The sequence below is a fragment of the Buceros rhinoceros genome, unplaced genomic scaffold (assembly GCF_000710305.1).
Source record: "Buceros rhinoceros silvestris isolate BGI_N320 unplaced genomic scaffold, ASM71030v1 scaffold35856, whole genome shotgun sequence".
In the NCBI taxonomy this organism is placed as follows: Eukaryota; Metazoa; Chordata; class Aves; order Bucerotiformes; family Bucerotidae; genus Buceros; species Buceros rhinoceros.
Window position 1 is genome coordinate 20,234 of NW_010419930.1, and position 16,114 is coordinate 36,347.

Sequence of the window (16,114 nt, forward strand, 5' to 3'; positions counted from 1 at the left end):
ATGTTGTATTGGCTGAACATGGGTTGGGTCAGCAGCCGGCAGCGGCTGCAGTTCTAGGGAAGGTTAGATTTGGAGAGAAGCAAGTTACTATTAACATGCCTAGGAACAGGCGGAAACTCTTGCCACAATCTTCTGTAAGTCTTTCAATTTCTTTTTGGTCTTTGAAAGTAAATTCCTGCCTCCAGATTTGCTGTGAGGCTGGAATCTGGTTTTTCCTCTGTGGCTCTCACGCAACTGCCATGAAAGGTTTAGGTACAGACCCTGCTTTACATGTATTACATGAGAGAGTAGAGCCTTCAGCTGCTGGGAACATCAGCTCCTAGGAATTTGCATAGAGGGCTTTAATGCTGTTTGTTTGGCAGAGGCTCGCTATTTGCTTTCTGGACTCGTTTTCTGCAGTGAACAGTTCGTAATCTGAACTAGCTTGGCACTCAGTGTCAATGCAAGAGAAAACAAGCAGGAACAAGCAATAAAGGCAACTCTGTACAGCCCACCCCTCCCAAGAAAGGTTTCAAGTGACAAAAGAGTTCACTAAAAATCAAATATACGAGCTCAGAACACAGTATCCTTCAGAGCAAAATTTTTGTCACAGGGTCCCATGTCGTTGTACTTATTGGTGACAGAAAAAGCTGATTCACCACTGTTCTTTTTTCTAAATAGGCTTTGACTACAAGACCTGTAACGTTTTAGTGGCACTAGAACAGCAGTCACCTGATATTGCCCAAGGCGTTCACCTACACAGGAATGAAGAGGATGTCGGTGCCGGAGATCAGGTAGACGCAGCATCACATCTGAAGCATCCAAGCTGTTTGAGTGGAAAAAGTTTACCCCATCTTATTGCCCTGCTTTCCAAAGGACAGATTTCCACACCTCTGTCTTGGGCTACGCCAGAATAAGCCCCGTGTTTTCATTAAACCAGTTGGGAGATCTTTGAGGGCAGACCTTTATCCAGTGTTGGTTCTATCACCCACACAGGTCAGGAGAGCTCTGGCAGTTGGCAGTAGCTGGGGAAGTCCTTCAGAACCGAGCAAAGGTTTTTTGCGTATATATTTCATGTTTCTGTTGAGTCACTGTAGGTTCGTTTAGACCATTCATCTGGCAGTCAAACTTGTCTTGTAAGATGGAATAAACAAAGGATCTTTTTGCTTTCACAGAGCTCTTGAGGTTTTACACAGCAAAAAACTAGGCAATGTTTCAACCGTCATCTTCAGTGTTAGCACAATGAAGGCTGACATGCCAGGGTACTTTGAATTCTCACTTATTTCCCAGAGGCAGCTACTGTAATAGGTGTTCCGCATGATTAAGGCCATCCAAGCTGCATTTCTAAGATCTAAGTAGCACATGTAGATGATTAGGGTATGTGCCCAAGAGAATGATGCTAACGTAAAACCTCCATAACCTGACTGCTGCCAGGACCAGGGAGTTTGACATTTGCGGCAGTTCCCTTTAGTACGAATATCTAGCTTGTAACAGTGCTGTTGAGAACCCTAAGTGGCGATAGCAGAGCCCAGGACCTGAGCTAATATTGTTCAAAAAACCCTCGAGGACTAAATTAAAATGCTTTTATGCTGTGATGGGGACATAATGCTACGTAAGATGAAAAGATACCTGACTGTCTTTGGCGTTTTGATGGCCTCCCTTCCTGTTGTATCCCAGTGCCTTCCTGTCTGATTTCTTTCACACAGCGTGGATGAGGAGAAATGAAATGCTGCTAAATCCCTTTAACAAATGATAGCCTGATGCAGACCTAAAAGGCCCCACAACCTTTCCAGGCTAATATAGCACCTTGCCTACGACAGAAGAGTCCTGAAATTTGTTTTGCTCCAGCGGAGGGGTTTTTTTCTGTGAAAGAACCCTTTTTTTTTTTACCGAAACTTCTCCTTTTTTGATGAGGTTTCCAGCCCAACATGTAAACCATCAGGTTTTCAGTGAAGAATTCTAGGAACATGCTTTGTTTCTCATTACACCATAACGTGTTGGAGCCTGATCTGAGTTTAGGCTTCTTGCACAGGAGAAAGGAGACCTGGGGGTGCTGTTTACCCTTTGCCTCAGATGAAATCTTGTTGCTGTTGATGGCGGTGCTTTTAGCAGTGATTGAAGTGTATTTTCTCCTCCTGTAGGGTCTGATGTTTGGCTATGCCACAGATGAGACAGAAGAATGTATGCCTCTGACGATTATTCTCGCTCACAAACTGAACGCCAGGTTAGCAGAGCTGAGGCGTAGTGGAGAACTCCCTTGGCTGAGGCCTGACTCTAAGACACAGGTAAATGCTGCTACGGGTAGTCCAGACAGTTGAAAACACTTTTTCTTTCCAGGAATCCTAAATATTTTTAAAGATGGCAATTGATGGTGCTCAGAGTATCAAGGTAATCTACAAGCAGCAGACGTACAGCCTACAAGCAGCAGATGAAGCATCTCCACTGCTTGTGATACTGTCTCCTCGACTACTGGAAAACCAGTGAAGAAACATTGAACCCTTCAGACTGAAGTGGTCTGTGCTCGCTGAAAAGTGCCAGGAGAGCTGAAAGGTTTATCTGTATTTAGGAATTTGGGCTGGCCTTTTTGAAGCTGCACCAAGAACATAAATTTCTGAGGCTTGGGGGTTTCGCTGGAAATCCCAGCCAAAAGACACATTCTGGACAATTTCCTAGAACGTCAGGTTGTCCATAGTGAGTCTTTTTGTTTGTTTGTTTTCTCAGCACAGCAAAAACGAAGATTAAGAAAATCATCTTCATTCCTCATGCCTTGGCAACAATGTGAGCAGTGATCACTGTCATGTCAGCACTGCCATTTTGCAATGGTTTTGCTCTTGGAATATCACAGCATGATGTTTGATGTAGACCAGTAATAAGTTTTATAGCAGCTTTCTCTTTTCCTTCCCCCCGCTCCCTGTTCTGTGCAGGTCACAGTTCAGTATATCCAGAAGAATGGAGCAGTCATCCCAGTGCGTGTCCACACCATTGTGATATCTGTGCAGCACGACGAAACCATTTCACTGGAGAATATGCGCAGAACCCTACGGGATCGTGTGATCAAAGCTGTTGTCCCTGCAAAATACTTGGATGAGAAAACTATTTATCACCTTCAGCCTAGCGGGCGTTTTGTTATCGGAGGGCCTCAGGTTGGTGTTGGAGTACTTCTGTGCTTTTAGCAGCCTGCCCTTGTGTTGGGTGTGTGTCTTGGCCACTGGATGTGTTCATCTGTTCTGAAAACCAGCCCTGGGAAGGCTTCTCCTGTGAGAAAATAAATGTTGCTTTTGCTTTAATGGGGTAAGTGAGGAGCCGAGATTTATAGCCTGATCCTGTGCTCACAGAAGTCAGGCAGAACTTCCACTCTCTGTAGGATCAGGACTTTGGAGATTCAGGTTTTGAAAACAAACTCACCATTCTCAGTGTTTTAGTCTTCAGTTCCCTGTCATAACAAAATTTCAAAGCTTCTTCCTAAAATTAGGTCCAATTTTGCAGCAAGTCCAAGTAGACATTGGTTTTTGTTTGCTGTTCAAATTCATTCATCTACTGGAATTTGCCAGAATTACTTTTAAGGTGCTGAGTCTTTTTTACATTAGGGCCATGGAATGGGTAAGAAGGTGTTGAGATTGAGTGTTAAAATACTGATTATACAAACAATGTATTTTGTGTAGTTGAATTGGCTGTATCACTGTGTATCACTGACATCCTCAAATCTGGACAAAGGGAGAGCCAAACCTGAGCTGTAACCTGGAGCAAGCGAACCAATGCAGCAGCTGTAGCTACGTTCAAAAAGAAAGCATCAACGTTTTGAGGTGTGCACTGAGGTGCACTCGTTAAAAATGTGGTATGATTATCTTGGGAAGGCCGCCAGGAGCATCTTCTCTGCTCCTGTGGTGGAACTGCACTGCTGACGGTTGCATGGACCAACACGGGCACGTTGCAGCACACGTGTGCAGCTTTGTAGGTTTACTTAGCGCGGGTCAGTCTGCCTGCATGTCCATGGCCTTCCAAGCACTGTCATCACCACTTGTGCAATTCACAATGGCACTGTGGCCGCTGGAAAACCAAGAGTTCTTCTCTCGTCTTCTCCATGCTGAACTTTCCGATTACTTTTCTTAAGAGCATTACTCAGCCTTTTCAGTTACAGAGGACTGTCTCAATCTCGGCTCAGTCCATCTAAGGAAGACACACATGTACTGGGATTTTCACCTTACGTTTCTGAGCATGGTGGTACCTTTGCTGGCTAGAGCAAAGTCAGTAGGTCTGCTGCTATCACCATCTTACCATAGCAACACCCACTGGTACTGTGACAGCTCATCGCAAAAGTGACTTCTAGGCGCTTCACAAACGTATTTGGTCTCTTTCAGCAGCTTTAAAACGAGGGGTGTTTGGGTTTTTTTTCCTTTCTCCTGTCCGTTTCTCATCCCCTCACTCAGTTCTGCAGTCAAGTCATGATGGCACAGCAGGTGTTCTCCTTGCCGCTGGCTGTGCCATCAGAAATTAAGGTCTGAGCCAAGCCGGAGAGCCCCAGGAGGACAGGAGCCTTTAGACAAGCTCAGCAGGCTGCAGTTCAGCTTTACATCTCGCTGCTTTCTTAGCAGAATGTAACAAGCAGTGCCAAAGGTTTCCTTCTGTGTATATGCACAGTCATGCTAAGAAAAACTTTGACTCTCCACTTGTGTTTGCTGTGCAAATATTCCAGCAGTCAAATTTTACTGATGTGATATTCTATAGACAAAGAATTGCAAACCTGCCCATGCAGGTGGAGACTGAAGTTCAAATCTTCCACCTACACCAGAAAGCTCAAGCATTTCGTAAAACCAGGGAGGGCCATCGACAGTTCTTCAGGTCAGTCCCATTTGAGCTAACCAAGCTCAAGTGAAGCTGTCAAGGACTCGTGAGGAGCAATCGGGACAGCTGTGCAGGCTGCAAGGTGGTGATCTGCTCCACCTCATTTAATGTTTCAGAATATTCATCTCTAAGTATCTGTTCTTCTTAGAAAGAAGCAATCCTTCTTCCTCAATTACCCGTAACCGACTACCGCTCCATGCCTCTTGTGTAGAGAGTTTCAATTAGACTATAAATATTTGGGGCTAACCCCTGGTTTTTAGTATGTATCCATATGTACTTGCCTCGTTTGTACAAGGCTTGTCAAATGGACAAATTCTTTCCCTTCTTCAGGGCGATGCCGGTGTTACCGGTCGAAAGATCATTGTGGATACTTACGGGGGCTGGGGAGCCCATGGAGGTGGTGCCTTTTCTGGCAAAGACTATACGAAGGTGGACCGATCCGCTGCGTACGCAGCCCGTTGGGTGGCCAAGTCCCTTGTGAAAGCTGGGCTCTGTCGCCGTGTCCTGGTTCAGGTATGGTTTGCTATGAATGTTGCTTTTCTCAAGAAGATTTTTCCTTTTCAGCTTTACTTTGATCACACATCATAGGAGACACTCTAGTAGAAGCAGCCTTGGTGATGGCTTGGGTTTGAAGAAAGGAAGACCTTGATGTGCTTGGTTCAAGATGGCTGTAATGTTGCTAATCGCCTATGAGCTGCTTGAAGCTGAAACTTTTCATTTAGCTTTCATTTTATTGGCTGTTTTTCTGGACATGTATTGAGCCCTCACCCCCCTGACCCTTGCTGTCATGGAAGTGAGCATGGAGCGACGGCTTAATGGGGAAGAACGGTACACATTCTCAAAGTTTTCTGGTTTTTTCTACAGATTGTGCAAATATGAGAAGTGAAGGGGAGGCCTTAGGTTTCCTCAGATGGTTGATGAGTGAATGCTTTCTTTTGTGTATCCTATTGCGGTCTGAGGTGCCGTGTTCATTTGCTACCCATGGTGTCTTTCTTGCCATAGGTTTCTTACGCCATTGGGGTTGCTCAACCACTGGCCATTTCACTGTTCACTTACGGAACTTCCCAAAAAACAGAGAAAGAGCTGCTGGACATTGTGCACAGAAACTTTGATCTTCGGCCTGGAGTCATTGTCAGGTACAGAAACACAGACGGGAAAATTTCTTGGATATCACATCCTAGAAATGATTTCTTGTAACACCATTAGATGTTCCAGTGTAGGAACATCTTGAGCCTTTTGAGCCACCGTGGAATTGTTCCTTGCAGCACAGAGAAGACTTTCTCTCTTTCTGTCCTTCTGTCAGCTTTCACAGTTGACACTTTCTATGGACCTCTCAGCATGCTGTGTCTTTTAAGATCACGTGTGTACTTTTCAAATTCTGTATGAAGTGCATACTGTCAGCATTTGGCCTTAGAGAATGTGGAATTCCAATAAAACAACTTCTATATTACAAGAATTTTAAGTTACTTTGCTGTGAAAAAAAGATATATTTTGTTTTACAAAAGGAATTGAAGGTTATTTCATCTTTTCCATTAAAATTAATAGTTCTCAGTAATAAGGACTTTTCCTGTAGCCCTAAAGTACTTTATGTTTAAGTTTTGTTTTCACTTTAACGGTTCTCCACTGGACACGTTCACTGGTCTGCTTGCACCTCCAGAACACCTTTGCTCAACTAAAGGGATGAAATGAATATCCACATCAGGATTTCAGTGGTAGGTATCATGAAGTATCTCCATGTGAAGAATTTTCTCTTCTTTTTGTTGTGCACACAGGGATTTGGACCTAAAAAAGCCCATTTACCAGAAGACTGCGTGCTATGGTCACTTTGGAAGAAAGGAGTTCTCATGGGAGGTGCCAAAAAACCTTGTGTTTTGACACTAGCAGTCACCCCTTACAAACAGAAAGGAAGAGGAGTTCCACTAATGATGAGGATGCTGCCAAAAATCAATTGTAGTCCACAAAAGGAATTTTAGATTCTAAATGGGATGAAAGAAAATGATATTCTCTTGGAAACTGATTTTTTTTAACCCTCAGAGTCTTTCATTATCCAAGATATGAAGGACAATCTTTTTTTGGTGGTTTTTTTTTTAAATCAGCATAAGACAACAAAACAGAGTTTACTCTTTATTGCTGCTCTGTTGGTTCTTTTGATAAAGGCAAAGTACGACTCAGGTACGCAAACCAATGGCTGAACCTCCAGCCTGTCATGGGCAAAGGCGAAGATGGCTTTCCCGACTCTGACTACTGCTCAGCAGGTCTCTTGCTTCTAATTAGACAATGGGAAATTCTGGGGTCCAATTTCCTTACTGGAGTTAGCACTGCCTACAGTTGGGGGTTGCTTGGAGGGCAGAGGGCTGGATATCACCTAACTGTATCTCGGCCTCTTCTGTCAGAGGTGTTGACATATCCGCAGAACTTAAATCACCTTCCCTGCATACGTGCTGTTACCATCGTGTTTCAGCTACCTGCGGTTTTGAAACTTGAGTGTTCCTCCATAAAAAAACAATCACAGAATAAAAAGCTTTTTGCTACCATGTATGTTAAGGTGCCTCTGTCTATTTTTTTAACGTTGCAGCAGAATGGTCCATCTCAACTCAGCCTTTTATACTCCTGGAGGATTTCAGTTCATCACCACAATTGAATTTTAATAGATTTTGGGATTGTAGTATGGATTTATCTTTCATTACATCTGTGATCACTGCTTAGTCCTTGTGATTAATAGAAACTTGGTGAACGAGTATTGGATTCCTAACTTTAACTCTAAGGTTTGTGCTATGCAGGATTCTCTTGTCGTTTTTGCTCCCAAATGTTAGGTTTATGGCATGGCTTACTGGGTTTGATGTGATTTTGGAATAAAATGAAGTGCATAGGAATAACAGCAAAAGATCAGTGAATACACAGAGCATGAGGTCAGACCCAGGACCCGTGCCTTGCCCAGCAGTCTCTCCCCGACGAACTTGCCACTAGATGGTGTGTCCCTCCGCAGCTGTGGGAGCAGGCCTGGGCACGTCCCTGTTGGTGCCAATACCCGGGCACTCTGTCTGGGTACCCTGCCACTCCGGCTGGAGCTGGGGTAGATGGTGGACATGGTGGTGGGTTGGGCATGATCTAGACCGAGGTCAAGGATGTTTCAGTGCCCATGTGCTATATTGTCCTATAAAGTGAGGAGCTGCTTTTGCAAAGAACTGTGGATGGATTGGTTAAACTGGGAGGGTGTGTGATCACATTCACCCTCTGTGATCAGTTTGGTTTGTCAATAGGCAGCACTGATGAACTTAGTCCTGCAGTACAAGGGGTACCTATGTACGGCCCCAAGAGCCACCTAATGCTGGCTTTGTGGTTTAAGCAGCAGCTCTTAACATCTTCCACGCTGGAGAAATGCTGCCACCTCATGTTTCCCTCCTAACTGAATGGCTGGCTACAGGCTTTCCCAAAGGGATGCTGAGGTGGAAAGAGAGTGCCTGGCTGTGATGATCTTTAGAGAAACGCTCCCATTCATTTTCTCTGAGTACATCACAAACGCAACATTTGCCTGTTTGAGCCAGAAGTTGCTCCACTTTATTGATTACGCTAATGGGCTGTATGTACTGTGTAAGTTGAGATGAACAAGGAGTCAGTTCTTGTGTAGCTCCTGATCTCCCCAGGACTTGGAGCATTAATCAGTGCCCTCCTTGGACACATGGATAGAGTTGGCAGGAAAATATCTTAATGCATTTTAAAAAAAGTATTGGAAAAAAATTCCCAGGGACTACTTTCCCAGCCGCATATTGCTCATCTTGCAGGGAAGAAGATGGTTGGTTGTGTGTGACAGCCTCAAACACATAAACTGTTTGAAGCCAGGTCCTTTGGGTCTGCCTAGAAATATAAACTTTGGCCTTAAAGACTTGTTTTGCTGACCAACTTTAACCTCCTGGTAACGTCAACAAGGGCAGTTCACCAATAATCAAGGAGCTGCCGCTTGTGCTGCCACAGGACTGCTTGGTGGAAGTGTTACAGTCCTACACACACCTATCACGACATCCCTGAGTTGGCATAAGAAGACACATCTTTGTTGATGCAATGGAGTCCTTGCAGTTGGCTTCACTTCTTCCACCCCTCCTGGTGATAATGTGTTATACTGCAACCAGCAGAAACATGCAGATGACAAATAAATAAAAAGAAACCTGGGAAAGTGCTGCATAAACAAATGTGTTGCAAAAGGTGACATGAAAGCATATGGTCCCTGTCTCAACAAAAACAAACCTCTGCAAAGTGAACAGTTCTCTGGCAGGGCAGAGGCACCCACTGCAGGGTCTGCTGGGGAGGAAGCGCGTGTGCCCAGCTGGTTTGGTGGACAGGTGAGGTCCGACCTTTTACTTTCTTTGTTTCTCTACCTTTGCTGCTGCTGTTGCTGCATTGTTTAGTCTGTCGTGTATATGTGTGTGTGAGAGAGAGACAAACAGACGAGGAGTGTGGAGAGAGCAGGAGCAGGTAAGAGTACACTAAACTTGTTGACAGTAAACCGGTTAATCTGAAAATTTCCCGGCAGGGTTGGCAGCAGCAGGGAAGCCTCAGCACCCCAACAAGAGACCTCCCCTAAAGCTGGCAAACCCTCCGCTGGCTTCCCAGCAGGTTGGGCAATAGGTGCATGTCCTAACGAACGCCGTATTGCAGCCCAGGCGTGCTGCAGACCACAGTGACCCACAGGCACGTGGCTTTGTGCCTCACTCCAGGGCTTCAGCTTGTGGGCTCCACAAGTGACAAGGAACTAGCCCCAGGCTGCCTGCAGAAAAAATGCTGTTTGGCTGCTGCCCGCTCTGGAGAACACTGGGTTTTATCAGCTTTGTGGTGCTTCTTGCAGGTAAGGTATCACCATTCTTGGGTACGACTCACAATTCTTTAACGAGTGGCTTAGAGAAATGAAGGGTCTGCTTGGGAACCCAGCCCTGGGTGGCCCCAAACAGGCATCAGGTTTCTAACTCTTCAGAGGAAATCAATATTTGCCCAGTTTATTCACATTTGAGCCCAGATTGCCCCAGGTGTACGAGGTAGCACTGGGACTGCAGAATGGTGGCACAGTTGCCATCAACAAGTACTGATATGTGGTGGTGGGGGGGGTTGCTGATGCTTCTGGAAGGATTATTAACCAGCTCTGTCCCTGCTTCTGCTCGGCTTTTAGATTTTACTGAAACCGTGGCTTTTGCCAGTCCAAGTGAATGCGAAAGTGTAACCATAGATGATGTGAATGAGAGGCTTAAGGTAAGAGGTTGGCTGCATTGGTGAACTGAGGACCTGCTCTGCGCTCCCCTTCGCTGGTAGTGGGAGGAGCAGGGCTCCGCACCTGTGCCTGTGCAGTTGGGGCGCTGGCTGGGCGAGCACAACTGCCCATCGCTTTGTACACGGGGTGGGGAGGAGAGCAAGGTGCAAGAGCAAAAACAGGTCAGGTCGGTGTCATTTGTCCTCTTGTGTCTTTGGCTCTACTACTGCTAGTAAAAAGAAAAATAGTCCTTGTAGATGTGTTTTCCAGCTTTGCTTTGCTCCAGTTGTATAAAGCGGCTTGAGCATAAATGGTTCTGTCTTTTGCCTTACATGCACATTGTTTTCAATCCCTCTTTCAAACATACACTGCTAAATATTTTGAATACAAGTAAAGCCAGTCAGCTGAAAGACCAGAGAGTGACCCCTGAATAGGCAGAAATGGTAAAGAGACTCCAGGGCAGAGCCTACACAAGTTTTTTCACATGCAGTCAAGCCTGCAGCTCTGCACGGCCCCTATGTGCATAGGCACACACGTGTGGACTGAGACAGGAACGTGTTGTTTACACACATTCTCAAATATCTGTTTTTTACACGCACACACTGACAGTCTGCGAGATGCCAGCATTTAGGACACAAGAATAACAAGCCAATGTTTGGTATGGGGAGAAGATACATACAGTCTATAAAGGCATCTTTTCCTCTGGGGGAAAAAGCCACCCCAACCCACAGCAGTCCTCCCACCTGACCTGAACAGAATGGAAACAACCCTGTCTAGCCACCGCCTGCAAAACAACTCACCAGAGTGCTTCCAAAAACGCGGTGGCAAAATCAGTGTTACTTAAAGCTACATGAGTTTCAGGATGGTTCTTGTTCTGCTTTTAAAAAGAAAAAAGGAATTAATATTTGCCTCCCTTCATAAATTTTTTCCAAGGCTTTCCTCTTCAGCTTACCCTTCTTCTCCCCTAACTCCACAGAAATATTCAAAATGCGTCCCTGAAATGATCGCCAAGGGTGAGAAGGCTTCAATCAACTTCCTTGCCTGGACCCTGCACGAAGTACTCGATCTCCTGCGCCCTGCTCAAGAGAAATGTGAGGCCCCTCCCAAGCAACACTCTGCTTTGCTAGGGGGTGGTGAACAAAGCGGCAGTGGAGAAGCACTGAGACATTTCTTTTTACCTACAGTCAGAGTGAGCCAAGTGCCTGCATTCCTTGAGGGGGGAAAAGAATAAGATAAAAGACATCTCAGGGCAGCGGTCATATTTTTCCCAAGAAATATTTAGCTAGTTTTAGCCACCATAGTACTGAACGTCACTGCTGTGAATGCAAATAACACTTCGAGCCACTTTTAAAGTGCAGCTGGGGCTGACAGGGACTTTGCTGTCACAGTAAACAACTGATGGAAAAATTTGGTGTTGCCAAAAAGAAAAAAAAAGGTTTTAAATAAAGGAAAATGCTGTCTTTGACAGCTAGTGGGGGCAGTTGTCACCCACAGCCAGGTCAGTGAGTATGGCTGTGCTTTGCTTGGGAAGGGGGAGACTTTTATACTCACTTCCACACTGATCAGTTGTTTTCTGGCTCTCTTTATTTCTTTTTAATCCACTCAAAAGTCTGCAAGCAGCTGCCTCCGTGCCCCCTCCCGCTGCCCCCCAGGAACGGCGGGCTGGTGTGTGTCACCATCGGCAAAGCCCAGTACTGCAAGCCCATGTGCAACCAGGTAACAGGCACGGCTTACTGCTGCTGTATTGCTGCCTCCATTCGCGAATTCACAAGAGTTTATTGTGTAACACGTAATTCTCCTGGTTATCCCCTTTTCCCCTCCTTTAGGACAGGGAGAGGTTGTAGCATTTGTGTTGAGCTTCACTGAATGTTTCTTCATCTTATGGTTACCATGATGTAGCCTAAGAGACCGTTTGTTTGGGTTTTTCCGCACCTTTGTTTCCCAAGGGCTATGACTTCCAGTTCCTCCGAAGGAGCAGACTGTATGAAGTATGTGGCAACGACACTGGCTTTTCCTGGACAACGCAATTTGTCGGGGGAAACAACCTGGCTGTGTGTAACCGTGAGTATTTCTTAGAAGCAATCATCCAGGCACTTCTATTCCAAGATGAAGTCTTTAGCCTGGAAAATGACAATGCTGGTGCTTGTTTAAAGAGCAGGACCAATCCAAGCGAAGAAATTCAGCTCCTTTTTTTTGTTTTGTTTTTGTGGTATTTGACCTTTCCAGCCTCTGACGTGGCCATCAGTGGAGCCAAGTCTGCCTATTTCCCCACCAACAGCACCTGTCTGCACACATTAGCCTTCGATCAGAAAAAGCAGCTAGAGATCTTCCTCGAAGAGCTTCGTAACAACGGCATCGATGACTCCAACCGCGACAAGGAGGCTGACTGCATCATCTGCGGTTACTAGCACCTCAAATCTTGTGCCACAGACCAGCCGAGCATCTGCGCTTTGACACGGGTGTCCTGGCTGGAAAAGGGGAGCAGTGAAAGCATTGCTGAGACACAGAAACACGCAGCTTTTATTTAGGTAGAGATCAGAGGCACAATTTGATCTCAGCTCTTGGGTACAGATCTATAGGCTAAGCTTAATCACAGGGCTCATGGCAGAGTGCTTCAAAGAAAGAACATCACTCTCACAGCTTAAATTTGTCTAGCTGGGATTAAATAAGAATTAGGGTTATTTAATGGACCATAATTATTATCAGAAATCATCTCCTACCAGGGATCATTTTCACTGGGAAAGGGCCATAAGTCTGGGTGCTTTTACGGTTGCCGGTTAATCACTGTTGTTGCTCCGATGACCATTAAAGCAATGTGAGTCCCAACAGTTACTGGCTGTAGGGGTGTAACTCTTCATTCGTGTGCCTGCTTGCTCAGGGGTTAAACCAGGCTGTACATGCTCACCAGCTCTGCCAGGTGCCGTGTTTTGCATGAACTTGGAGCACTGCAGCTCATTGGTGGGACAGCTCAAAGGTTTCTCTTGTATTTACTACCCTGGGGGCATCCCACAGAAAGACGCACCCTTCAGGCAAGTGGCAAGGCACTTCAAAAAGGGTCAGAAGTCAAAAAGTGCCCGGTCTGCCTGCTGCGACCAGGCAAAACAGCAGGAAACATCTTGGTCCAGCACAAAATGTGAGAACTGGGATTGCCCTAAACTAGCAGCTGTTCGCATCATGTCTTCCCTGTCAAAAAGGTGAAGGAGGTGGGTGTTGAGGGACCCACACGAGAAGCTCTCTAGTTTGTGTGCCTTGTGGTTACCGCAAGCTCTGGCTTATCTTTGGAGAGAAAGTACAAAACCAAACAAAATCTGGTGGGTAGCAGGGTTGGGACGGGGAGTATTTAGAGTAGAGCTCTAGGGCTTTGGGCTGAGCCTGCCGAGATGCTCCACACAGCAGTGCCAGGGCAGCTGCTGCTGGTCATAACCCAATATTTCCACAGCTTCTGGCTAGTTGTCCTCACTGCTTCTTCCCCTCTTCATCCTATTCTAAAGCTGGTCTAAACTGGGACAGGTTTGGCTGTCACCAGAGTTAGTAAAAATGTAGCTGGACATCTGAATTTGTAACAGCTCAAAGGAAGAACAAACATTCCAGTGGGGGGTTTTTTTTTTGGTTTGTTTTTTTTTTTTGCCATTGATTCTTCTCATGAAATATAAAAGCAGTTGTTCCTGCTCCGATCCCTGGTCTTCTGTGAGCTCTCCCTCTTTTACACTCCCCTGCGTGTCCCCAAGTGCACGTGTGCTCTGGAAAGCCAGGGGCACAGAGTGAGAAGAGCAGAAGGCCCAGGCCCTTGTCTGCCCAGCTCTCAGTGCAAGGGAAGACCAAAGGTGACTTAGCCCTGGTGACCCAGCTTATCCGTGGAGCTGCAGAACAGATGAGCATGTCAATTATTATGAAATCTAAACAGAGAGCTTAGTTACTGCTTGCTTGGTTTTCAGTGGAATCCGTGCTTGGGGGGTTGTTTTAATTTTCTTCTGCTGAGCAAACACAAGCCCTGAATCTGAAGACAAGGCCAGCTCATCTGTTTGTGTTTCCTTTCTGTTCTTCACCTTTCCCCCATTCCTAGGAACCTCCCAGACACAGGCAGTGTAGTTTTACGGTACATGATGTATCATTGACCTTTATCTCATTAATCAGTTTAATGATTCAGATGATACATGAAATTACACACTAAATCCAGTCATCAAAGCCTAAAAAGCCATCATAGCTTTGGGCAACAGTCCTATGACTGTAAGTGCAGCAGACAACTACACCAACAGAGGGGTGAGCTGGCTGCTTTGGCTGTTTATAAACTATGAGGCAGTAACTTAAGTCATTGTGTCGGAGAGAGAAAGTACTGTAATCTTGAAGAGAAGCAGCAGTTTTTCAATCATTGGTGGGTTTGTTTATTTCTGGCAAACAAATCTCTCTGACAAATGAAATCGATGTCTTTTGGTCTTTCTTTTCCAGCCAATTAATTATCAGCTGATGCTCAAATTAAACATCTGAAGCGCTGAGCACTTTCCAGTATCATTTTCCCCCTGGTGCTAAAAACCATTTTTCTCTGAGTTATATTAAGTTACTCCAGCACTTTCCACACCAAACAGCAAAAGGAAAGAAACCCAGTACTGGATTTTGTGAGGAAATCAAAGCCATTGCTCTTGTAAACTCACCCACTGTGCATCAGAAATCCTGCTAACGAGTGTCCCACAATGTGGAAGAATGGGGCTGGAAAGCTTTGATGTGATGTGGTGTGGATTTGACATTAAGCTGGGAATCGATTGGGGTGTTGGGGGTTTCTTCAAGAACGTTTAATCACTTAAAACTTAAGCAAACTTAATTATTTCCTTAGTGACTTTGCACATAATTCAGGCCAATTGCTGCTCTATGTCTGCATTACCTTCCAGCATCGGGCCGTCCCTCATGCTCCTGCTCTAACCCCAGCATGGTCAAGGCTTTGTGTTTGAAGGTTCACACGGAAGGAAGAATCAAAACACGTTTTAGGCCAGAAAATTTTCAGATTGGACAAAAAAAAAAAAAAGCACGAGGTGCTTATTTACTGCACTGTTCTTTGTTGGGTATTTAGGTTTCACGGTAGAAGCAGGATAAGCCGCTACCACATCCCCAGTGTGTTCTGCATGTACGTCCTCCTGCACCACCGTCAGCCGGCTGGGCAAAAGGCTTTGGTCAATATTTGCAGTGTAACTACAGACGGAGAGGCTCTCCTGGTGCTAGTTCAGGGAATACAGGCACTTTTGGATGTGTCCCAGGCAGCAAGAGTGATCCTGAGAGAAGGTATCCTTGAGAGCCGTCCTCTAAAGGGATGGGTGCTGCCACAGCCTGTACCGGGGCCGGCTCACACCATGCTGTGCAGTGAGATCTGTGGCACACGCTTCATCCTCCAGATCACCACCGCAGCAGGGGGCAGAAACATGAGGAAACTCATGACCAGCACGGCAGCAAAAATGACCAGCAGTATTTGCCACGGGGCCAGGATCGTTTCCACCATGGTTTCCTCCGTGTCAGGAGTCTGAAGCTGTAAAGCAAAAAGAACACTGCTTTACTTTCCTGCAAATAGGCACTACAATTGCAGAGATGTGTTGGGTTTAGCCAGCGCAGGGCTGTCGGCCCCTTTGGGCTGTTATTTACTCCTCCTGAAGAACAAACCTGTTTTGCCCAGCTTTAGGCCTTAGAAAAGCTGTTCTCTCTGTCCCCTCGAGAGTTTTCACAGTGCCAACCTTTCTTGCACATTTACCTTCTCCTCTTGCTATTGAGGCACCAGTTCAGCCATTTTTGAGAGAGAGACAGAGGCTTTGGCAGTGGAAAAATGTTCTCGCTCCCACCTCAGTGTCTGCCCAGCCAGGGTGGGTGTCTGCTTTGCCAAGACCTTTGCAAAATCCTCGCCTCTCACAAGGTTGTGTCATTTTTACATAGATTAAAGTCAAGCCTTGCGAAGTCTCAAACACAGAGCGTTGGTGAAGCTCCCCGGTTCAGAGCTCACGGCTGCTGCCTCCTTGCCAGCTGAGCCACACACCTGTGGCAGGAGGTCGCTGGGGCCGGGATGCTGCCCGCCCGGTTTGC

General features: G+C 45.9%; 1 protein-coding gene across 1 annotated transcript in view; it reads left to right on the forward strand.

Moving 5' to 3' along the window:
• The window catches only part of LOC104496057 (S-adenosylmethionine synthase), a 12,753-nt gene extending 5,884 nt beyond the window's left edge, over positions 1-6,869 (forward strand). The window contains exons 4-9 of the mRNA XM_010139124.1: positions 661-773; positions 2,121-2,264; positions 2,904-3,122; positions 5,152-5,334; positions 5,824-5,957; positions 6,594-6,869. Coding sequence (XP_010137426.1) covers positions 661-773; positions 2,121-2,264; positions 2,904-3,122; positions 5,152-5,334; positions 5,824-5,957; positions 6,594-6,696 — 896 coding nt within the window. The 3' untranslated portion in view covers positions 6,697-6,869. The remainder of the gene's footprint in view (positions 1-660; positions 774-2,120; positions 2,265-2,903; positions 3,123-5,151; positions 5,335-5,823; positions 5,958-6,593) is intronic.
• The last annotated feature ends 9,245 nt before the right edge of the window (positions 6,870-16,114 follow it).